Source organism: Spermophilus citellus, assembly GCF_964194105.1.
Source record: "Spermophilus citellus genome assembly, chromosome: 5".
Classification (NCBI taxonomy): domain Eukaryota; kingdom Metazoa; phylum Chordata; class Mammalia; order Rodentia; family Sciuridae; genus Spermophilus; species Spermophilus citellus.
In genome coordinates this window covers 73,671,707-73,697,945 of record NC_138186.1, presented here as the reverse complement: position 1 = coordinate 73,697,945, position 26,239 = coordinate 73,671,707, and the positions used below count along the sequence as shown (strand labels likewise).

At 34.5% G+C, this 26,239-nt stretch overlaps 1 protein-coding gene across 2 annotated transcripts in view; it reads left to right on the top strand.

Moving 5' to 3' along the window:
* The window catches only part of KHDRBS2 (KH RNA binding domain containing, signal transduction associated 2), a 539,121-nt gene extending 516,150 nt beyond the window's left edge, over nt 1-22,971 (top strand). Inside the window, exons 8-9 of one of the 2 annotated variants that reach the window (XM_081296524.1) lie at nt 4,028-4,086; nt 21,912-22,970. In XM_081296524.1, the coding sequence (XP_081152650.1) occupies nt 4,028-4,086; nt 21,912-22,009 (157 nt within the window). In that variant the 3' untranslated portion in view covers nt 22,010-22,970. Of the gene's footprint in view, nt 1-4,027; nt 4,087-21,911 lie in introns of both variants that reach the window. The other variant, XM_081296525.1, reaches the window with a different exon arrangement.
* The last annotated feature ends 3,268 nt before the right edge of the window (nt 22,972-26,239 follow it).

Below are 26,239 nucleotides of genomic sequence, written 5' to 3'. Positions count from 1 at the left end.
CGAAGTGGAAATGTCCTTGGTTACCGCACTTACTTACCTCTGTGCACATCCCTTGGTTTCCTAACCTAGTTAAAAGAACATGTCTACCTGAAAGAGTGGCTAGGGAGTGCATTCACTATGGGCACAGCCATTTGTCCAGGTAAAAAATTTCCTATAGAAGAAATGAGTAGTGATAATGAATAAGCAAAAGTGTGGAATCTATAGAGTCCATTATGATTATTTTCCATCATTTTCCCATCATTTTACATTATCCATTATTTTACAAATATATGTTCCATTTTCCCTTTCTGGAGTTCTGAAATTTAAATTTCTTCTTGGTGTGTATATGTCACTGATAATAATTGCGCTGCAGCTTCTTCATCATGGTCTTTCTCAATCTCTCTCCCTTGTCTTCATCAACTAAAGTTAAAAACTAAAGTTAAAATTATAATCCAGCGAGAAACAGCCTAAGGCCACTGGGTAGTGTTGGGTGCTGCTGATCTTCATGGAGCACACTCTGGGACACATAATCAGAGGCTAACTCCCAGAAAAATTATAGATTGTGACAGAGGCAGGAGGAAGCTGCTACTCATGCCAGTGTTTTTCCCCCATCAACGGAAGTTCTGCTTTCTACAACATTTTTTCGCTACTGCCACTTCCTGACCTCCCAGGGAATTAATGGAACAACTCAGGGATTTGCTGCATCTATATGAGGATTCTGAATTAGGTTATATAACATCTATTAAGAAAAGTATGTAAAAGAAAATATAAACACCAGTCAAAGCCATTAACCTTCTACCATATCAAGCAGAATTGGGAAAAGATATATTGCCATACATTTCTCCTAGTTTGTGTATAAATATTCTGAGCAATAAGGGCTGAGCTACATAAACTTTTTTTTTTTAGCTTCTTTGTGCTAAAATTGAGGTTGAAGAAGCTAACTCTTTATTTATGATAGAGACTTTTATTCATTCATTCATGTATTTATTTTGCTTCTGTGCCCTTACTATCAATTAAGTCACAGGTTCACAAATTCTTAGTATTTTGAAGCTGATGGTATTGCCTTCAAGGATAATAACAGCCACATAGGGAGAACTTATAATTTGGGGCCCTTCTTTGTTTTTCTCCAACCTACCCCTTTGGCATCTCTCTCCCATTTTCAGATCTTATACAGTTGGATATTTGGAACCAAGTCATTTTCTTGTCACACATTTTTATACTTAAAAGGAATGAGGGGGTAGGAGGTGGAGCTCAGTGATAGAGAGCTTGCCCAGCCTGTGTAAGGCTCTGAGTTTGGATAAACCAGTACTACAACAACAACAAGGGCAAAAAAAAGAGAGAGAAAGAAATAATCATCTTGAGAAAATTTATAAATTTTATAAATTAAAATATGGACAGAGGACGATAAGTAATGTCTAACTTTAAACCAAGGAATTTCTTGAGGGGAAAATATAATATGTGCTAAACAATATTGTAGAAATCAGCCTAGAACAATGATAAAAGAATAAAAGAGTTATAAAATGAGTTCCAAATCCAAGGAGCTTACATTCTACAAAAGGGCAACAGCCAGTACATAAACAAATGTGTATTTATGTGTTTGTTTTTGTAATATGTATGGTGGTGAATGATTAATGCTAAGATGGAGAAGCAAGGGATGCCTGTCTGAGTGCTACTTTAAATGGATCTATCAGGGAACCCTCTGATAGTGGCATTTGAGTAATCTCAGAAAAAATGAAGGGACAATTGAACATTCAAGGAAGTCATTTTTTCAGAAAGTGGGAACAGCAGATGAAACACCCTGACACAATAATGTGTTTGCCATGTTCAAGGGACATCTCACAGGCCAGTGTACCCTAAGCAAAGGAGATGTGATAGTGAGATCTGAAAATACAAGGGGAGGAAATCATGTAGGCAAAGTAAGAATCTTAACTTTTTTCTTAAGGACTGTGGGGAGCCATAAGAACTCTGATGATCTAACTTACATCTATAAAATTGACTTTGACTGCTCTGTCATTTTTATGGAAACAGAGCAAGCAAGGCACAGAGACCAGCTAGGCTATCGTGTTCATTTAGGTGAGAGATGGTGATAATTTCAACCACAGCCATAGGTATGAAAATGTTTAGACATGTTCAGATTCTGAATATATTTTGCAAGCAGAAATGAGAGAATTTGACATTTGAATTGAACATTAATTGTAAGAGAAAATAGAGGAGTCCGGGAAGGACTCCATGATTTGGGGCGTAGGTAGCACTAATTAAGATATGGCCACTGACAAAAATGAAAATGCAAAACAGATCTGAGTTGAAAAGAAAATTATTTCTTTTTTTGTATTGGATATGTTCAGTTTTGCATCCAAAGTACACTAGGTAAGTTTTGCACATGAGAGTAAGGGGAGGTGCTATGGGTGGAAGGCTGTAGATATAATTTGGAAGTCCTCAGATTAGAGAGGATATTAAAGCCATAGAACCAGAAGAGATTGCCTATGGATGTCATATGAATAAAGGAGATACATTTCCTAATAACTTAGCCCAAATGTTCTCCAGGATTAAGTGGCTGGGAAAATGAGGAGGTACCACTAGTAGAGAAGAATGAGGAAATGATGTGAGTTCAGAGATCCATAAGAGAGATCTGAAAGCAAGTAAAGTGTTTGAAGGAGAAGGACATAGCAATGGTATAAAATGATGTTAAAATAAAAGGAGGATTGAGTCTTGATCATTGGATTTGAAACGATCACCATCTTGACAAGAGCTGTTTTAGTGAAGCAGTGGCCTGATTGGGTGTATTGAAAAGCACAAGGAGGGGTTTATAGCAGCGTAATTCACAACAGCCAACTTATGGAACCAACTTAGCAATCCATTAACAGATGACTGGATGAAGAAAATGTGGTGTATATACAAAATGAGGTTTTGATGCAATCCCTAAAGAAAAATGATATAATGTCATTTGTAGGAAAATGGATAGAACTGGAAAACATCCTGCTAAGTGAGATATGCCAGATTCAAAAAGTCAAGGGTTGAATACTCCTATATGTGGAAACTAGAGAGAGAAAAGGAAACACAAGGAACTTCATGAAAATAGAAGAGACCAGTAGAAGTAGAGGAAGGAGATCAAGAGTGGGAGATAGGGAGGGAAAAGGAAGGTTCTAGGGAATGAAGTACACCAATTTATGCAATGTGCATGTATGAATATATCATAATGAATACCATTATATATATAATTATAATGCACCGATAAAAATGCTTAAAAAACTTATGGAGGGGGAGTCAGTAAAAAGAATGAATAATTATATATTTTCAAGAAAACTTCTATGAAGGGCTATTCAGAAAGGACTAGTCACAAGACAGAGATATGTGGGTGAGGGAGGGTTTTTAAGGATGGAAAATTCTTAAGACATTTGGATACTAATAGGAATGAGGCCTTCAAAGGGGAAAAGTGATGCTGTAGTATGAAGTGAGGAAAATCATAGAGCAGGGGCATTAAGTATCCTTCAAGTGTGAAATAGAGGGAACAACACATTTTTTGATAATTATTTAAATGTGGAAGTATCTAGCAAAATACTGATTGAAAAGAATAGTTTATATTTGGGGGCACTGCTTGACTGCTGTGGAAGGGTTGGAGGGGAGTATAAATACAGTTTCCTTGTTTGGAAGTGAAGATGCATATTTCTTAAGGTAACAGCATCAAAAACCATAAACAATTGACAACATTGTCAACTTATATAGCACTTTTTCTTGAAAATAGACCTTTTATAACTTTCCTCTTGACAAATTTTGAAGTATTATACTTGTGTTTTAGGGGAAATTTGATTTATCAAATTGGATGATAGAGGTAAAGAAGTACTGAAGCAGCATGAAAAAATCATAGCACTTCTTATCAATAAACTGTATTTTTCATACTGAATGTTTCTTTAGGATTGTGTTTTATGCCTAGAGGTTCCAGGGGTGTTACCTTAGCACACATTTTTTTTTTACTTCAAATTCCATAGGAGTTTCTGGGTTGATTCCTCCTTATTACAGTAACATTGATTGCTGTCTAAATCTGTTGCAGTGTGCCTGAATACTATGACTACGGTCATGGAGTAAGTGAGGATGCCTATGACAGCTACGGTAAGACCTTTTCTTTACTAAAACCGTGAAATCAGAACATCCATCAGTCACTGACAACTCAGAAATTACTTATATCTTTCTCCCCCCAGTTTTCACAGAAGTCCAGGCTAAATTGATTTATGTAATTCCAGGGTGAGATTTGACTTACAGAGCCAGTGCCAGAAAATTGGACAGATCAATTTTGATCAAAATTTCAAAAGCAATTAATCACAATCATAGATCACTTTCAACAGCCACAGTGAGCCTTCAGAATCGTGTCTTATGTGTTTCCATGTGCTATTGTCTGATTCACTGATTTGACAACAATTATATGTTTTTCTTTCCTACTGTCACAAAGATCATCAGAGCAGAGTACATTTAAATATTTAAGACTTTTAAGGGCAGAATTGTGACTATAAAATAACTTTTAAATTACTTTTCTAGCATGCATAGCTTTTGAAAGTGCCAATGCTTGGCTTATAAGAATTATCAATAAGCATATTGGTCTATAAAATTAATTAATTTCAAAAATGAATTCTTTAATTAAAAATGTCACTTGAAATTAATCATAATCCTATTCAGTAAAGGTTTATTGAGTGCCTTTGATGTATCAATACAGTGGATCATTTTTGAGAGTTAGTATCTGTTTTTTTAAAATGCATACCATGTTAGCAGTTGACCACCTTGAAAAATGACACTCATTTAAATGTTTACAGTCTTGGATTTTTATAAAAATTATGCCAAGGGCAATCTGTTCCTCTTTATGGGGAGCAATAAAGAACATGATAAATGTGCCTCTGTGTTTGGGGCTCAGTGGTGAAGGTGTAGTGCTGCATCAGGATGGAGAAAGGAAGGTGCAGCCTTCTGGAGGAAGGAGGAAGTATGTCCTCCTGAGAACCAGGGTCATAAGCTGACTTAGATCAGGCCAAACCCAGAAATAAGAGATAAAATTAACCATCACCATCACCATCACCAATCACAAGCTGTCCATCCCCTGCATTTACTTATTTATAAGTTTTCATAATATTATCTCATTTTTATGAGGAAACTAAAAGACAAGGTGAAGCCAATGTGAGAGTATAGCTGTGAGGCTCAGCTTCTGTTTTTATATTCTTATCAATGGCTAGTATGCTGTTCATGACTGCTAACACATACGGAGAACATTACAGCTCTAAATTTAGCAATTTATAATGAGGATTAGAAATTACAGAGGGGTAGGGAATAGTTCAGTGGTAGAGCACTTGCCTAGCCTGCCTAGGCCTTGGGTTCAAACCCTAGTATTGCCCCTAACACCCCATAACATTAGATTATGTTTAGATAATCTAATCCCCTGTTTTAATCCTGTAGGGAACATCCTCCTGTTATAATCTTCATTTTTTTTTTCGATGAGGAACTAAGGCTCACAGTTTTAAGTAACTTGCCTCAATTAAACAATTAAGAGACAAGGCAAGAGGATGAGTTCAAAGTGTCTGATTGCTTTTTAGTTTTGTTTTGTTGGGTTTTGTTTCATTTGTTTTTGTCCAAAACCATTTCAGTGGATTGTGAGGAAAAGAACAGGGTCTGGTGCTTTAAATCCAAGTTTTTAAAAACAAATGTTCAACTTAGTGATATAGCTCTAAATCCTGTCAGCTGCTGTTTCTCTACTCTATGGGGAGGGAGGTGTTTTATACTATTTTCCAAAGAGAGAGAGAATCTAAAATGAGTACCCCGCCTACTATCCCAAGCTTCTCTAACACCAATCAAACTGACCTAATCTTTTGCTGCTGTTGGACATAGCACTATTCTCTAAAACATATTAAGCATATTTTCATAAGCTATTTCACAAAAAAATAAGTGATAGACAAGTTTGAACAGGTCTGGCCTAGTTGGTGAGCTGCCATAGAAAGTATAACTTTAATTTTGTTCTTTATATATTTTTCACTCTTTGGAAGGAAAGAGTCAAAGGCATCAGATGGTGCTTAATAAAAACACTAGAATCCAAAACCCAGGCCTTATCCAAAGCTACACTAGTAACCAGCCAGGCTGAAGTGTAAGATTGCCTATCGTCCCAGGGTTCTCTGAATTTCACACAGCAATAACTATCCTCCTATTGTTCCAAGTGTATTCTATCATGAAACAATCAGGCTGCTTGCTTGTTTATTTAGTTACTGAGGATGGTTGATGGATAAGTCACAATCTGGGCCTTTCTCTAATTCATTGACCTTTTTGTGTATACATAAGGCTCAGGAATATGATGGTGTACAACTAGACACTGCCCCTTCTTGATATTGAAAAACATATGGTCACATATAAATTGCACCAGGTTCTAAATTATGTGAATTTAGAATCTAGAGTTAAGAAAACAAGAATTCTAAACTTGTATAGTTCTCTTCAAGGTTAGAGAATATTATTCATTTTACAAATTGTTATTTAATGGATAACATGTGCAAAACATTGTTCTCAGTTCTAGACATATAGCAAGCGCTCTCTTGAAGCTTGCAATCTAATAAGATACATTATTATTTAAAAGTAACTTTTCAAAAATGGAATTTTATTTTTCAAATTATAGTCATTATTCTTTATATTTGTTATATCAGTTTGAGGAAAATTACTCTCATGAGCTTTCCTTTCATAATTAATGCACTGAAGTCAATGGTAGGGATGAATTTAATGATCTTATCTAGTAATTCATGATAAAAGATGAAAATTTTTGTTTCTCATTTACATTTTGAAATATTTATACTTTATAAGGCAATAGGGAAAATTTACCATGTTTTAATGTTATTGAGTAAGCATAAGGTCAAGCATATACTTCATATTCAAGATGTTTTTCTCTGTTCAAAATGTTGGTATTTTTGGAAAATACCTGGAAAGTGTTTCTTAATTTTCATGTCAGAAGGATGATCATTCAAGACAATTTAATAGCTTATATTGTTGAGGTTGAAGGGTGATTTTCCAGGGGCTGAGCCAAAGAAATCTAAACAACAAATTGCTACCTTTATCATGGTGCAGCTCTCATAGAGAGGAATGGTATGTATGTATGTGTGCCAGCAACCCAAAGCCCAACCCATTTCCCTGTGATCCTCTAGGCTCTTTGTGGCCCATCTGAGTACATACTGTACTTCATAATAGGGGTTTAACACTCTGAACAAAAGCACCTGAGTGAGTTTTTGTTTTATTTTTAGCAATTGCTTCTGAATTCATTTTTTACCACAGGTGTTTAGAAATCTAAACAGATATGTAGGTCTCAATAAGCTAAAATAAGTCTTTTTTTTTCTTTTTTTTTATTGATTGTTCAAAACATTACAGAGCTCATGATATATCATCTTTCATACATTTGATTCAATTGGGTTTTGAACTCCCATTTTTACCCCAAATACAAATTGCAGAATCACATCGGTTACACACTCACATTTTTACATAATGGCATATTAGTGACTGTTGTATTCTGCTACCATTCCTATCCCCTACTATCCCCCCTCCCTTCCCCTCCCCTCCCCTCCCATCTTCCCTCTCTACCTCCTCTGCTGTTGTTCGATTCTCTCCCCTTATTTTTCCCCTCCCCCTTGCCCCTCACAACCTCTTATAATTTTGTGTATCATTGAAGGTCTCCTACCATTTCCATATGCTTTCCCTTCTCTCTCCCTTTCTCTCCCCCCATTCGTCTTTGTTTACTGTTAGTCTTTCCCTCATGCTCTTCCTTCCTGTTCTGTTCTTAGTTGCTCTCTTTATATCAAAGAAGACATTTGGCATTTGTTTTTTAGGGATTGGCTAGCTTCTTACTCTAAAAATATGCACATATGATATATAAAATGCAAGTAAACACAAAGAAGAAAATTTAAATCATCTTGAATTGTACTCCTGTATTTATCAATTCTGTACTTTTTGTTATATATTTTTCCTATAGTCTTACTCTATCAATATAAATATTTTATTTTAAAAAGATAATACAATGTAGACTGTATTGTTAAATTTTGAAGATTTTCTTATCATAGAATATAGAAAATTTATTTCTACTTCTGAATCATGTATTATAGAATTAACCATTAATATGTTCATTTAAGAGGTGACACACCTCATTTTTGCATAACCAAAAATTAAGTAATTTTATGTCAAACTATATGATCATGATATTTAAATTCTGAGAATTCTCATGTTCTCACATCTGATATAGACAGAGCAAGGACCAAGTTAAATGACTTGAGAAATAGTGATCAGCATCAAAAATTTGAAGCCCAATTTATATGCATTCTGAACATTAGGGTTTTGGTGTTGGATGTTGTGTAGTGGTAATTAGATATTAAGTAGTTGGTGGTAGGTTGCTCATCCTATGATATCCAAATGGGCAGATGGTAAGATTTAAACAAATATGTGGAGCTGTGATTTGAGAACCCGCTAAAGGCTAAATATAGATTTTTATAGTTTTTTCTGTAATTGTGGCATATCTTCTATTTTAACTTGTATCCATTTATCTTTTATTAAATGAACCATACACAATCTTTTACATCATTGTTTATTCCTAAATGAAAATCTTGTATCCTCACTTCTTTGTTTACTTTCAATCTGAATCAGTAACTTCTCCCTGATCATTGATTATATCATAGGTATAAATATTAAATTCCAATGGAGTATCTTTACTTATGCAACTGCCCACATTTGAACAGTTATGTGGGAATATTCAAGTCAGTCAGTTTGGGTGCCTTCTTCTCCTGCTCAAATTTGTAGAAAGAACAGGAAGCCCTGAAACAGAAAGCAGGAACACTCTGCAGGAAGAATAGCAGGGTCTTCCAGGCAATAGATTCACAAGTAGAATCTCTCCTTTAGACTGCCTTCAGAAATGGTTTGAAATAAAGTCAACAGTCCTTCAAGATGACACTTCATTTCGAATCTTAATACATTGCAAATTTATTTGTTTGTTGAGACAGGGTCTCCCTATTTTGGCAGTTCTGATCTCAAATTTGTGAGTTAATTGATACCCTTGCCTCAGCCTCCCAAGTAGCTGGGTCTACAGGGGTACACGAATTCCCAGGCTTGAGCCTTACTACATTGTATTTTGTGAATTGAAACATTGAAATTGTATTTGTCTCTTTGGGGCCTATGTTTCATTGTGTAAGTAACAAATATGTGATTTCAAGAAAATCACATATCCTCTTGGGCTTTGTCATAAATTAAGATATCTGCAAATAATATTAAATGTTAAACTTTTATGCAACAATTGGAGTAAAATTAAAATATTTAATATAAGTAAATATTAAAAGATAACTATTGTGAATATTATTTGATATGTAATGTGTTAGTATATATTAAACAGGTAATTAATATTAAATACATTTTATTAAATTAAAATTCAAATATTATATTTCTGATCATTGAAATTTATTTTTAAAATGTAAATATTTGACTTATAGGAATTCCAAGTCAGTTTCTGCATTTTAAAATATTTCCTAACTTATCAGAGTTATGAAAATTGTTTTAGATAAATCTGAATAGCTCATAATTCAATAAGAATGCATTTTAAATACAGTGCATACATTAGCTTGGCTAAGCAATGCTTCACATAAGAAACACCCTCTAAATTCTGAGAGTGACAGCGAAGAATGGACAGCAATATTATCTTCTCAAAGAAAAGAGCTGTTTATTAAAATGTATTTAATGTATGAACTGAAGAGCTAATTATGCATCCATTCTTCAGTGGCATTTTAGATGACAGCTGTGTGGAAGCAAGGAGGATAATATTAATACACTGTCTTCAAATGAATGAAAGCAAAATAAATTTTGTGCCGTATTCTCGGGCATTTGAGTGCCTCACTTCAAGTCGATTGCAGAACACGAACATACTCATTTTGTGTTGAGGAGCTAGAATGATTATTATCCCGGTGTGAAAATAAGGCCTGCATTGATTAATCTGTGAAAACACCAATGAAAATGGAGCCAACTGGAGTTCATGTGATTTAAGAACAAAGGCTTTCTATTTTTAATAGTAAATAGAAACATACATTTGAGAAAATTGATTTTGCAAATGGAGTTGGGTTTTCTTCATATTGCCAAGAATTTAACACTCATTAAAAATAATATATGCAAACAATTTCTTTTTCCTAGAATTTATTAATATTAATGTTGTTACATGATAGGTCACTGAGAAAAATATCACTTTGAGTCATTTAATTATAACGTAGATTTTTAAACTTTCTTTTTAATTGAAAGTAAAAGAGTCTGGTAAAATTGTGTGAAATAAAGTTGTAAAATTAATTTAAAAATTAACTAATTTTTCTCTGTACTATTTTGGAGGTTGCAATTAGGTGGACATCTAATCCAATTAGTCTTGATAATAAAATGGTGATTATCAAAAAAGGAATGTATCACTACTTTGCAGCTTGTATTGCTAATTTTAGATTGGTTGCATTTGCAATTTCAATTTTGTTTTGAATCATGCACTCCTAAATCAACAGTTTTAGTCCAAACTGGAACCTGCATCTACATATTTGAGAGATTATTAACCTTGATTACCCATTTTAAAATCACCTGCTGGGCTTAGAAAAAAATAATAACATCTAGTTTTCACTTCCAACCAGCTGTGTCACTATCTTTGGAGATGAGAATTGGCCTTCAGGATCATTTAAAAGCTTCCTGGATAGTTCTCTTGTAAGCTAAGGATGAGCAAAAGTTGGGGGTATCATATATGGTGGTGGGTGAAAAGTAGCCTATGATCTTAATATATAATATCTACCTTTGATAATTATGTTAATATTTTCTTTCATGATTATAAGGTCAAATTGTTCTTGAAATCCAGTTCCCCTGTCATTAGCTCCTTATTGTGACTAACTAAAAAAGATGAAAATCTGTGCTAGGCATTTGCATTCTTGAAGGTAACATGCAATTTATGCGCAGGCCACTTTTATAACACAGTATTTTGTAAGCAAACATTGTATTATAGAACCTATATTTTAAATCTACTTTTAAAAAGCTGTTAGTTTAAGTAATGGGAAAATATAATTTACTTCTTTTTGAACAATTGTGCATTGAACAGTTAAATTTCAAACTTGTATTTCTCTAAAATTTACTCAACAGATAGACTCCACAAAAAAATTATAGTCCACATGCATCTAACAGCTCTCTTGTTGAGACAATAAAACAAGCCACAGGAAAGTTATTTTATAACTTTCTTTCTGCTGAGTTAATGGTACAATCATTTTAGCTAAGGAGGAAAAGAAAGTTACTGACTTATTGTCAGAATCTTAGGTTGAACAGGTAATGTACAATAAAACATTTTCAATATAATATAGATTTATATCTAGAATAAAGAAACATCATTGTTTTTAAAATGCAAAATATAAAGCTGGGAAAAAATTTTTCTTGTACCCGTGGAAGTATACCAGCTAAGCAAATATATAACCCAGGGAATATGCCATCTCAGGGGGTCTTTACGATATTTCCAGCATTTGAGAAGATTTTTGTATTGATTAAAAGAAGGCATAGATTGAAGGAAAAAAGACTAAAATACATTATTATAAAGTAAATGTGCTATATCTTATTTATTAAATATTATATAATTTCTGGAAGCATGACTCATTGAAAATTGGTTGTATATGCACACACACAAGCACACTCATACACACATACATAAATATGGATTGTTGAAACATTATACATTTTGGAAAGGTCTTGTATTAGTGATGACTTGCAACCATTGTCTCTTTGTTTTGAACAAATGACTTATGCATACTGGGACCTTGTTAAACTTTTAGCTCAGTTGCTAACAATAATCTGTCAGAAAAACAACAACAACCGGTAGAATAGTTAAGTCAGTCTCTCTGAACTCAGCGATTGCAGGAAGAACTCAGAAGTCATTTCCTGCTCAGGTGAGTGCAGCTTCAGCCAGTAGATAGATATTGCACTGGGTTTCTGGCATCTAGAATTTCTGTTAGTGATGGTTCAGTCATAGATAAAGGTGTAAGATTCCAGTTCCTGAGGAGATTTGAGAAAGCAAATGAAGAAACTGAGGGATGCCCATAGTTAGGCCATACTCCACAGTTAAATAAAATTTCTCTTATTATTACAGTTTTTTCTTTTTCTTTTTCTCCTCCTCCTCCTCTCTCTCTCTCTCTCTCTTTTTTTCCTTAAATGCTGAAAAGGTACAAATCGGAACCAGACAAAGAAGAATAGGGCAAGAGCAAAGTCTGGTGGGGAGGAGTCCCAAACTTAACCTTCATCATCTGGTCTGCATTCTCCTGGCACACATCAGTGTGTAATAAACAATAAGCCAAGTATAACCCACCAGGGAAGCTCACAGATGCCTCAGCATTCAGGGTTCCATTAAGGTTTTACTCTGTGGATGTGATTGACTGAAGAATCTCAATACCTAGCCTCTTCCCCTCTTCAGTCAGGCTGATAGCACATGGACCAATGCTACACCGCCCAATCATGATGGTCTTGCTGTCAGGACCAGACCCCATATTGAGTCATCTTGTCAATCATAAACTCTCAAATGTGGTCCCAGGGACTTGCCACAAGTAACAAAGTCACTTTAATTCTCTAGAAAATTTTATGGTTTAGAGGTTGCCGCTCAGTAACCAGGAACAAAAAGTAGCTAAACAATACAAGGGGTGAGAGCTCCTTGTCAACCTGGGGATGCAAGCAAAGGCACTCTGGAGCAAAAGCACAAGCAGTCAGGGCAGGTCATGCAGGTGGATTAACACTTTGTGGACTTTCTTTCTAACTGCCATACTTTATGCTGGCCTGAGACCACACACTGGGCTGCTATCTGATCTCAAACAGAAATGAGGCATGTAGAGGGAGGGAAACAATCATCAACCACAGATTAATCTCCTTGTCTATATTATTTCGCAAGCCTACCCTCTTCCCTGAATGGAAGAAAATATTGGCATTCTTCCAGAAGAGAATTATAACATATTAGTTTTTATGATCATTTTTATTCTCTCTTTTATTATTTTCCATATCCTTATGTACATTTCAAAACATCCTTGGTTAAATTCCTCAGGCTTTTGAGTGATTCAGGATTTTATTTGACAGTAATGAAAGCATTTTGTAGACTCAAGGCAGGCAAGCTTCTACATTGTTTTCAATTATCATTCACCAGTTTTTTCTCTACCTTCCATTTTGGAAATCCTTCTTCAATGAACTTCTTTGTCTCCTTTCCATTGAGATGAGCTCTTAACTCCAAAGTAAGAAGATAGACACATACTTATTTAATAATATTCAGAATCACTAGTTTATATTGTCCTACAGCCATCCAGCAGAGTCAAGGAAAAATGTTTAAAGTTTAGCCACTTAAGTATATTGCCAATAAGTAACAGTAACTTTTATTGGTGCAAATTGTTTATTTAGAATGATGGGTTTCATTGTAGCATATTCATGTTAGAAATGAAATGCTACAGATTAAGTCAACTTGTTATAAAATACAGTAATATGTAAAATGTATATGATGAAGGCTAATACAGAAGATAATTTAAAAACACCACCACAACCAAGGGGGTGAATATAGTGATTTTCCTAATATTTCAAATTATAATGGCCTCATGTGGGAACTCAGTAGACTGTAGAAGTCACCCATTAACAAACTACCTGTAAGTTTTTAGAGTGGCCCAAAGCTTATGAGGCAATTTTTGCCTTCTTGATATTCACACAGAGGTAGCAATGAATGAAACCACCTGAACTCAGGTACAGAAGATAAAATTGAAAACAGGTTATTATATGGAAGATAGTGATATACATGGAGTACATTGGAGAATTAAGCCAGGGTAAGAATAAAAATAGAAAAAGAGAAAAAACATATTAAAAGAGAAAAATAGCCCAAAGATTTTTTTACCCTTAAAACTAAGAAAGGATTTAATTATTGGGTGACAAAATTCAGCTATATCCATAGATCTACATTCCAACGAGTATAATTAAAATTAGTAAAGAAATACCATATACCAATTTTTTAGGTCACCGATGTATTTGGGGATTATATACTCAAATAGTTATAAGACTTTATTATGAATTACTCATATTTATGAAATGTTTTCCTGAATTTACTCATTTGTATCTTCAATATAGTCTACAGTGTTTATTATAATTTGGATTTGGGAGCTATTATTTGTTTCATTGTTCAGGTAGCTAAGTGGAAACATGTACCTTCACTAATCACTTAGGGACTTCACCTAATCCCTTATTCAAACCCTAAAATGGATTTGACTGCTTCTGGGGAAATTTTGGTATTTAGGACAAGTCCCCCAGCAGCCGAGAGATGATTTTTGAAAGTACCCTGGTTTATGGGGCCCCTACCAGAAATCATAAGTATTCATAATATGAATCAAAAAAATGTGAAGAAAACAAAGATAATCCATAAAAATGTACTAATTATTAAAAGAAAATATATTTTATATTTTTATATATTAAGCATTCATTTACCAAAATATAATAGGTACCTAAAGTTTGAGTCTCCTGCACTTTAAAATTTAAACTGGCTTATTCTCCCAGTTTCTTCCCCTAATTGGTTATGTCTGAGTCCTTTCTCATGCAAAGATTATATGCTCTTACTTTTGAGAAAAATATTTTAAAATTTTACCTTTACTAATAATATTTCTTATGTTTCTAAACCTTTAGAAATTTCTCCCGTGGATGCTGTGCAGTACTTATACTTCAGCCACTACCAAGTCATCAACTCCAACTGTATAAAATGAAGTCAGGGATCAGACAAGGCTAGGCCTTGCTAAAGAACTTGGACTTGATCCTGAGTGTGCTACAAAATCACATAAACAGGCCAATGAGTGGACTTGTAACCAAGTCCATATGGCTAAAAGGTAGAAAAAAGTAGAGTAAGATGCATGTAGGAAATATATATATATATATATGCAAATCTACACACACAGAGACACATCAAATCATGTAAACACAACTAAAGATAGCAAGTAACTGACTATTGTTGAAAGACTCAGGACTAGGGGTGAAAAAGGATTAGTGAGAATAAAAAGAAACAGATGAGATGGATTCTATACAGTTTAAGGAAAAATAAGAAACAAAACTGGGTGATTTTTACCCAGTTTTGAATGGGCAAAGATGAGAGGGGATCATGAAGATGCTCTAGTTTGTTGGGTTAAGTGGTAGGTCAGAGCTTCATTCACTGGTATAGGAACCTTGGAAAGGGTATGAAGGAAAAAGTTTAATTTTGGAAAAAGTTGACTGAGATAACTTATCAGCATTTCAGGGAAAGTTAAATACACATTTCAGTGGCTCAGAATTATGTGACAATTGAAATACATTATCAGTACATTAAAAGACTTTCAGAACCAGAATTCAAGTGCAGGTCTGGTTATCATACTCCTGAGACTAGCATTCAAAGTAAAGAGATCCATGTGAGGGAAGCCTGTGGCCTCTTTTATGCATCCAACATGAAGATGTAAAATATTTAAATATTTTATTCAATAATAATTTACCAAGAACCCTTCATGTACCATAAGATTCTAGAATTGAGAGCAATGCTTAGAAAGGCCTAGCTCTTTGTTATTCTCTAAATGCATTGTCTCAAGTGATACTTTCTTCTAGCAAAGAATATTTTATTAAATATTTGTAAGAGTGATAAAAATTGTAAATGCTTCCAGAAGCTGACTAAACTTCCTGGGAGCATAACTGATGGTGAATTGAGAGTTAATGACTCTTCTTGGAATGTAATTCACTATGTTCATCTGTGGAAACAGATGCTGGTCACCCATATTTCTCCTTCAGTACTATTCTGTTACCCTCTGCATCTTAAAACAGTAAACTATGCACTTTTAAATAGTGAGAATACAAATTGTACAGATGAAATGCTTGAGCCATTTGGTTCCAAAATTCCATTAATACTTTCAAATGCTCAGAGCACAACAGATAACCCTGCCTTCCACTTTGGATTGAGTGAATGTGCCTGGATTTGCATCTTAACAAATTCAGCTGCAGGTTTGTTGACAAAATCAAAACTACAGTCTCACTCATTTAGCTAATTAATTATTGTGGAAATCACTAATTATTATATAATCCAAGGGGAGTAACATAAATTAAATCCTGCTTTCTAGGGAGAAAAAAGAAAAGAAAAATCAGAAGTCAGGTACTTCTTTCATATGAAAGGGTTGGTGGAAAAATAATGAGACAGTTATATCGAATCTTGCTAACACAAAATTTATGAGCTATAATTTCCTTGTATTTAGAAAAGAATGGTCATATTAACTCCTACCCTGGTAGAAAATTGTGAGGCTTTACTAATAATGTACATAAAATACCTTGCCCTGTGCTTGGGCTTTAGAGGGTGTAATGATACTGAGTTATAATAATGGCAAAACATCTACACCTAACATACTTTCTTTGGGAATAAATAGCCTTAAAACAATCCATAAGTACATATCTGAAAGGTGCTTTTAAATATAATGATATTCCTTAAAGAGATCAGAAATATACCTGAGACTAAAAACCTGAGTGGCTCAGAGCCAGTATGAATTTTAATCAACCATTCTGTAATGCTCTCGTAGGATTCACAAATCAGACTCCAGCAGTTTGTAATGATAGAGATTAATTTAACTTTTCTGCTTTAGTTCTGGTTTTTGCATATAAACTTACAATGTACTAAAAATAATAGTATAGCTGCCCTCTCCTGTTGTGGGTTTTAAAAACTTTTTTTTTCCCTCGAGGCTCTTTTTCAGATTTCAGAAACACAAAGAAAGAGCTATCTAGAACTAGCAAAGTATGAACATGGCAGCTGTGGCCTCATGGTAATAATCTCCTTGGTATCCTTTCTGAACTGAGCTCTAAAACTGAATTATTCTGAAGGTGATGTTTTAAACCTACTTCCTGAAAGATAAACATTAAAAATTTACGTTTCCAGCTATTTAAATGAGTGCCAACTTTCTTATGGTTTGGCCCCTCTTTTCTATGGTTCCTGTTTTTCTCAACAACTTCAATGTTTAATGTATCTGGAACAGAGAACACAGTTTTGCAACTTTAAAAGTCATCGAGATTTTTTTTCTTTCCCAGTGTGAATGCTCCCACTGCAGAAATGTGAGTGCTTGGGGAACGCAAACCACTTAATAGGCCTGATTCTGCTGAGGGCAGAGTATTTGAGATGCAGAAGGTTCTGAAGCCACTAGAGTAACATTTAATGCACAAGAAGAGTTACCTGGATAATTTACACTCCCTTATCAAAGTAAAATGTTCCTCAGTGATGGTTATTAGCATGTAATAGAGATGTACTCTAGGCATTTTGTAAAACTGACTCACAGAGTTAAAAAAAAATAGTCTTAATTAATTTAAAAAAGAGTAACTTTAAATAAATATTGATATATTTTAAATACATGCAACATGACAACCTAATTGCACATAGTGCCTTTCTGTTTTACTCATTTTGCATAATTCCTTTTTTGTTTGGTAGCGCTGTTTATTTACATGTAGATTACAAATATTTATGGTGCTTTTACTATGAGTCTGCCACTATAGAAGGCCTCTCTTCACATAGATCTTAGAGTCCAGTTTAGAAACAAGGCCACATGTTACAAAGTAATATAGGAAAGCCTTTAAAGAAAGTAAATTCTCTTTGATAGTTTAAATGGCACCTATGTTATTATTGAGATTGTTTATTTGCTCAGAAAATCCCTTCCTTCAGATGACTAAATGTTAAGAGTTCAATCCAAGTTCATCTGAATAATGAAAGTTAGTAGCTCCTTCCCCTGTGCTTTCGCCAACATTTCTTAAAATATAATTGTGTTGTAATTGACAAAATTTTGCTGTTTAGTTCCCTGTGATCTCTTTAAGACTTCCTGACCTATCCTCCTATTCAGGGCATAGTATAGTGACTGGCACATAAGAGATCTTCAGCAAAGAAAAAGAAAAGAAGACAGAAATATTTAATGATACTTTGTTATTTATATAATAAATATGAAGGTATTTTATATCTTGTACACTACATGGTATCTTGAAATATGAAACGGGAAGCCAAGAAATGGTGGAAATTTGAAAGAGACTCTAAAGCTCTGTTTCCTCATGTCCCAATTTTGCAATTTCCCAAGCCCACAATTCTCTAATCCATTCCAACAAACTCAATTGGGCAGATAGTTATTTAGCATCTACTCTGAGGAATAATTTATATTCTCAATTTACATTCATAGTCTGGCTAGCACTTCTCATATGACAATGATCTTGATACTGAGAGCATCTTACTTCCTTTATCATTTTACTAAAGGATCTTACTTCAGTATGCAATTATTTATTTTTAAATGATACCCTAGACAACATCACAGGACTAGGAACAATTGTCCAGGAATCCAAAACTTGTAGGAAGTCCTAAAATACTTTAAATATGCTCATCTCCTAAATAGTAGAATCTCAAGAGGACAGATAAATTATAAGTCCATTCTTAGGCCTTTATAACTTTATATTTCAGTGACCCTTCATTATGAGGGACCTTAAAAGCATTTGTCTCTGTATATGTGGGTCTTTTCCATGATGATGGTCCCATGGTTGCTTAGGTTAGACTCCCTTTGGCTTCCTAAGTTTAACTTTCATGTCTGATAACTGCAGGAAAGAAATCCAGGAGCCTACACATTGCTGATAAGCAAGGCAGATTGGTGAATGACATTGGAAAAAATATTCATTGAGCCAGCACTCTTCAAGCCCAGGGTAGAGAGCCTAGCTTCACTGAGAGAAACTGGATTATACTGTGTAGCAATTGTAAGGAGTGCTTCTGTGTACACATTCTGATGTTTGCAAAGACATACATGAAGAAAATTTGGCACAAAAAGAAATAAAGACTTTTCCTAATCTTTGTTCACCACTGTTATTGAGAACACGTAAACAATGGAAAAATCTGAATTAAGTGAAATAAACCCTTGGTTTCTCTTGCTGATTGTGAGGAATCTTGGAAAATTTAAAACTCCCCTTTGTCTGTTAGGAGTACATTTTAACTTCTTTTTTGTCTTTCTAGTTACAATTTGTATAAGTTAATAGAATATCTCACTTCCTTAGCCTCAAGCAAGGAGGGGAAAAATAGTATTGGTTTATATACAAATGGAGAACTACAAAAGGGGACATTTTTGTGCAATAAAGTGTAATGCTTTTGAACTTTTTTGTAGTGAGTTTCTGTTGTGATTATTTCTTTGAATTCAGTAGTAAAATACTTCTGGTAGCTGAAAAACTCTTTTGGGTAAGAAATCTGAGTATAACAACCTAAAAGATATCTAGTCCTACTGCTTTTAAAGTTAATGTCAGTTTACTTCAGCTTGTTGCTGTGTTTTTCAGGTTCTCCTTGGAGAAAGCTCATTTTGCCCCATAGTTCCCACATTTATTCACTTATTCCTCCTTTTGTTCATGCAGGTTTTCATGGCAGTCAACCCTTAATAGACATGACATTTGTTCCAGGCTATATGGATACAGCAGTGAACAATCACACTTCCTACAGTTAGGAAATGAAGAATTTATGCTCATCAATTAGCTGCCCCACAGCTTTTATTGAAGTCAAGTGAAGCCAAGTTCTTAACACATAGTTCTCAAACACATAGGTCCTTTGAGGCAGCCCCAGGTTTAAGCCAGTTTAAATTCTAAAAATCTCTGAGGGTGGGATGTGGCAGGCATTTCATGTCCTCTGCTCTGTTCAGTTATTGTGCAGGAATATTTACCATAAACTTTGAGAATCTGAGAAAGGGCTCAGGATTTCTGTTTCTGGGGAATACTTGAAATGTTTATTATCTCAGCTCTGAAATGCACCCCCACCCCCACCCTATGCACACACACACACACACACACACACACACACAGTACAACTCCTGGATCTCTAACACTACAACAATCAGCAAGGAGTGTTACATTCCTTTTGGTTAAATAAAAATTATAATAAGTGGGGAGTATATTTTAGTATGGAAAGTAAGAAAATTAGCATATTCTCAAGTATCTCACAGGTATGGAGTAATCAATCGTTCATTTTACAGAAGGCTAAGAAAGTACTTTCAAGCTTGCCAGCAAATTCTGCTTTCCTTTCTAGTATACCACAGACATTTTTATTTAATTCCACTGATGTAACACATGGAACTCTTTGCCAAATATCCATGTTGAGAAATCGGGCAGCTTGGCAGTAAATTCCTGTCCTTAAGAGAGCATATCAGAAAGATCTATGTCCACATTCTCTCTCCAGAAAAGACAACATGGACTAGTCTGTAAGCCTTTACTCTAAAAGACAACATGGACTAGTCTGTAAGCCTTTTCTCTAAAAGCCTATAGTATAAATGTTTGAAGCTATGTAAGCAGTCTAATCTCTGTCACAGTGACTCAACTTTCCACCATGAAAACACCCACAGATAATATTATATAAATAAAAATGCCTACATTCCAGTAAAATTTTGTGTACAATATCAGGCATCTGGTCAAGTTTGGCTCAGATACCATAGTTGGTCAACCCCTGATCTAGGTAAACATTATTCTGAGCAACAGCAACATTTCTCCAACTTATTTATTTTTTCACTCCTATTTTATATTCTATCACATACTGAAATAAACCTAAGTATGTACCTTAAGTAGTGGAAAAGATAATTATTCATTTATCATTAGTTGTCATTTGTAATAACAATGTCTTGAAAAAGAATATCCTCAGAAACCTAATATATATCTACTTAAGTACAATTTTTTTCCAACCTTGATAGATTTGCCATTATTTTTCTACATTTGCATTTATTTCCCTTTGCTTATAAATATAATTAATTTTTTCTCATCCCTTTTAGCAATCTTTTTGAGCAAATTCTTAGGAGCAATTGAACTCTCCAGGGACAAATGTCCTATATCAGTTGTCCTTGGTCTTCTGGGAGTTTCCATTTGATATTTCCATTCTTTTCATTCTTCGTATCAACTATCGGTGCCAGTATATCTATCTTTCTAGTTATCTTTATGTCCACTTCATTCCACCAAAGATCTGTGCATAAAATATGTTCTCTATGCAGAACTGATTGAAAGATGCAGATAATATAGCTTTGGAATAACATAAATGTCATCATGAGTTTAATACTAAGCTCCTTTGGAGGAGGGCCAGAATCCAGGGACAGAGACCTTATAATAGCTATATTCCATTGTACACAAAATCATGATTTTTTTCCTTGGTTTTGGGATATGTTCCATAACATTGAGGATAATGGAAATGCATTTAACAGACAAATATGTTTTCCTCGTGTATCACATACCTCTGTACTTTCTGAGATCTTTACTTAGAAAATTTGATGTGATAATTTTTTTCTTATTTTGCTACCTAAAACTTTCTCTGCATCATATCCTGTTCATTTTTCACTTTGCACAATGAATCTCAATTCTAGATCACCTGAGAATCACCCAGGAAGCAGTGGAAAAATACCAAACTGTAGATTCCACCCTAGAAAGTTTCCTAATTAGGTGGTTTATGGGACAGAGAATAGGCATTAATTATTTTGGGTTTTGTTTGTATAAAATTCTTAGTAGATTCTCAAGTTAATCAAGGCCTAAAAAACCATTACTTCACTATATCAATTTATTTTTTTAAGTCTGTATCAAAAGATTAAGTGAGGAATGGACTGCACTGATACTCCTCTTTCTATTTTGCAGCATTAAGATCTAACACTTAATAAATGTGCAGTTATTCAAGGACTTTAGTTTCCCTTCTATGAAAAAAGCCAGGAAAGTATAATTCCAAGTGGAAAAACTTATAAATAATATTTAAAAAATAAATAATACAAGTGTGTGTGTGTGTGTGTGTGTGTGTGTGTGGCTTTAGCTTTCAGTGCTGAGACTTTTTAATCTCTTTTTCTTGGTTTGCTAATTGTTTCGTAAGTTACTTTTTTGTTGTTGTTAACTGTGAAATCATGTGTGTGTTACTGTCTTTCTCTTGTTCATAGCACCAGAAGAATGGGCCACAACCCGCTCCAGCTTAAAGGCACCACCGCCAAGGTCAGCCAGAGGGGGATACAGGGAACACCCCTATGGTAGATATTGAAGGTCCTCCTCACCTGTGACCTCACCTCAAAAGACAATTCATAGCCTGTGGTCTCCACATAAACAGCAACAAGACAAGTAATAGTCCTTTTTTGTTTGTTTTTCTATTCTAGGGATAACTGCTCATAATTACTCCCATATATTTCTTGTATTTCCCTCTATACTGTTGTCGTGGCATTGGCACTAGTATTATTTTACAAAACAAATTGAAAAAGATATTGGCAAGCATAGTTTATAAACCATTCAGTAGGATGATATTCTCTTGGTTGTTTTTCATTGTTGTGTGTAATCTTTTTTTTTCTTTTTTTTTCTTTTATTTTTTAAGAAAGAGCATGAATCTGTTGACAGATTTTGAGTCTCAACCAACTAGCAGAAATTTTGTTTAGGGTTGCTAAAAGACTGTAATATGATTTTTGAACTAGCTGATTAATAAAGTTGTAGATAAGATGTTTTAACCTGTCTTTTAATATCTGTTAGTTAGATAAAGATGTTCGATATTAAGTTTGTAAATTTAATTTTAAATGCTGTTTTAATGGGGTTGAAAACAAGCAGCTACTGTATGTATGTAGCTAACTGAATTTGTTCAGTGTTTTAACCTGTATTTGTTAAAAAAGAAAAAAAACACACATAAAGTTCCATGTGTAAGCTTCTCTAAATAGGAAACCACAATTTGTCAAATATGTTTGCCATAATTTGTCAATAAAGCTGAAAACTTTTGTAAAAACTAAATTTGGAATTACTTGTTTTCTAGCTTTAAATGCCTGCTTTATTTCTTCTTCAAGAGATGCCTAAAATGTTTTCTATTTAAAAATTACAAAAATGAACCCAAGCCTGTTTTAAGATATTTGTGTAATACTTTAAAATGTATTAATAACTTATGGTTGTTAAATAATTTAAAAGTTAACAAACTAAACTGTTACATGAATCATGGTTAGTAAACACTAATGTATAACATGTTAATGGAAAAAAATGGATTTAGAATAATAAATGGATTTTAAACTATCCTCTAAGCTTTATCTTGCTAAACACAAATTCTGATTGACTTGTTTGCATTAGCATGTCTCTCGTGAGAAAGAGTAATGGAGTATAAAGAGGTAAGATTACCACTTACCACTGTCTAAATGCCTAGTTCTTCAACCTTTGAGTTTCCCCGCACATTAAATATCCCATCCAACATGTAAGCATTGCGTAGATTCACTTTATTGTTTTCACTCAAAGGAGTGCGTGGACTTCATTTGCGTAGTTGATAACAGTTTGTTTTGACAAACAAATCATCAGTGTCACTGGCAAGTTGTTGCTATTCAACCTCAAAAACTTTATTTGTAATTTTCAGTGCTAAATATCACCGCCCTTGAAGGCAGTTTAGAGGGCTGATATTTCTTTTGAGACTATCAGACTTGATGGCTGATGATTATTAAGGAAATATGTCGCAGGACTCAAAGGATGACTAAACGTTAAACAGGTAACACTAATAGTAACTCTGTAATTTTGCCTATGCAACAGTAATGTTAAATATTCTCAGTTATTAAGTTCCTGATAGTTAAAAAAGTAAACCTACAAAAACATAACAAATAGGTCTTTAGGCTATTAAAACAACTAATTAACATTAACTAGAGGCACCAAAATTATTTTACAATATATAACCCTCAAGGTAATAAACAGAACTAAAATTAACAATAATAGTAATGCAACTCTTGCTAACTTCAAACGTAAGCTAAATTTTGATGGAAAACAAAAAAGAAAGCGAAAGACTTGATGGTAGGGATGAATGCCAAAACTGTTGATCTTTTCAATATAGTTTTTTTTGTTTATGGTGGCTTTTTGTCGATGTGATTGGTTTACTTTTTTGCTGCTAACCAGCTTAGGCATATCGCTGTTCAGTTTTTGCAGCTGGAGTTGCATGCTAATAGTTTTATGAAGTGTGTGTTTGTCATCAATTAAAATTGTAAATATTTGCCTTTCACAAAATGCAGTTGAATAATATTTAAGTTTTCTTTTTCTATTCTTTCTCACTCTTCCAGGTACCCACAAGCAAGGAACACATAATTGAATAGCAGATGTGATGGGCTAACAAGGATGTGGAGGTAAGCTAATTTTTTTCTTTTTTGAAGTCCATAGTCTTTAGTAGCATGACAGCGTAATGCAACCTGAAGGCTTAGCAGTGAGTTAAAACACCAAGTGCCACTTGTTGAAAGACTAGAAGAGCTTAGACTGCTGCCAAGGAACTGAGTTCTTTTTATCTTTGAAATAAAGATCTGATTTGGTTTTTACCTAGCAAGGCTTTCTGAGTTTATTCAAAACTCGTCAAATAAAATGTGAATTAGTGATTAATCTTCAGCCCTTTTCTTCACTATGAACTTGCTGTCCTATATTGTGCCTCTCCTTAATCATACTAAAAGAGTATTAAAACTTTCACTCTGCAGACATAAAAGAAGGAAATCCCAACCATTGGGTAAGATAAAGGGAAGGGAAAAGGTGCCCCATGACTACATCCTGTCTGGAGAATCAACCAGAATATTTATGCATCATCCTTATTCCCACAGTGGCCCCATGGGATTGATCAACACACTCCTTATTTTTCATCTGCCCTTCTATTTGATTTAGAAAATTGTTACTGAGTACCAAGCACTGTTGGCAATTGAGACTTGATTTATGTACATATGAGCTGAAAACTTCAACCAACCAACTTCCAGGTGAAAATGGTACAAGGATAGTTCAGACATCCTCAGGCTGGCCTGATGCTAAGAGAACCAAAATGACCTGATGCAATGTTCGAAACAAGGTTAAAAACTCCAGTTTTCTCCCTCTGGGTCTTTTGCTACAGAAATATCCATAATCCATGTCAGCCTTAAGGAAATGCTGAAGAGAGCTATGGGGAGCCTGGAGATTGGTAGTGATGGGGAAGGAAGGAGACTGAGGGAGCCATTAAGAGGAACTGGAATGAAAAGATTAATTTGCCCTGCTCAAGGATATGGAAGGGAGATCTCCTGGGAAGGGAAAAGGATGTCTTAATTCAGGGAGCTGGAAAAATTCAAGAAGCTTTTGATAGGAGAGTGGAAGGTCAGTGAGCATGGAGGTTCCCGCTCATGAGGTAAGCTGAGAAAGCACACCTGGAAAGGCAGGTTCAAGTCAGGTTCTGGTTAGACTGTCAAATTGTTCAGATTCTATGGGAGAAAAGTAATAGGAAGCTACTGGAGGTCTGCAATAAAGAATGAGAACTATTCAGAGGCAAAGTGTCCCAAGCAGACAAGGTAAACCTCACATCTAGTCATTTTCATAATTACTAACCACCTCCTCATCTCAGCTTCAACTGAAGGTCCTCTATCTGCAGAATCAAAGATCAAAAGTTCCAGAGAGAGAAAATTTGGAATTTATTTATCAGTACTGTGCTAAATCTAATTTGACTATTTAAAAAGTTTCTGTTTTTATAAAGCAAAGGGAGAAAGAATCTTTAGTTCAGGAATGATGCCTATTATATATTCTCCTTTGTTCTCTTTAATCAATAGTTTTGATTTGGTAAAGTGAAAGAAAATTCCACCATAGTTTGTTATTCTTCTGACATATCAGTCCATATGTTTTTCATTGTTGTTCATTGTAATGATTTGATGGTTGCTGTGGGTATTGTGAACTTGTGGCTCTCTCACTGCTCCGAGATCTTTGCATGCATAAATTCGTGACAGGGTCATCACAGCAGAAGCACCAATACTGAACAAGAGAAGAAAAAATTGTTTTTAAAGCTCAAAATATAAGGATTTTGAGTTTCAAAATCCTGATGGACTTTGGACATAAAGTTTGTGTGCTAAACAGTAGATTTAAAAGACTCCCATCTATCATATTTCATTCATTTGCAAAATAAATACTATCCAGGTTGAAAGGAGAGCTCAAGAGACAACAGTATCTAAGATATTAATGTAGCCTTGAATATGGGTCATAAAGCATGCCATTTATTCTATAAATAAACTCAGATAGGTTTAGAAAACATGTCATGTGTCTCAATTGGATCCTGGAGTGGCAGAAAACCTCATAGAATTCTCCCAAACTACAGTGAGTCTTTAGACATAACTATAGAATTTTTCCCTGTCCTAGCTAGAGTAAGCAGGAGATACTCCCCCTTCCACACCCGCAGAAAGGCATCGAGGTTACAGTAACATGGGCATGAACCAAAGCTAATTAAGATGCAGACACATCAAAGGGCACAGCAATATAGCCATATGCTTCCTGCCACTAACAC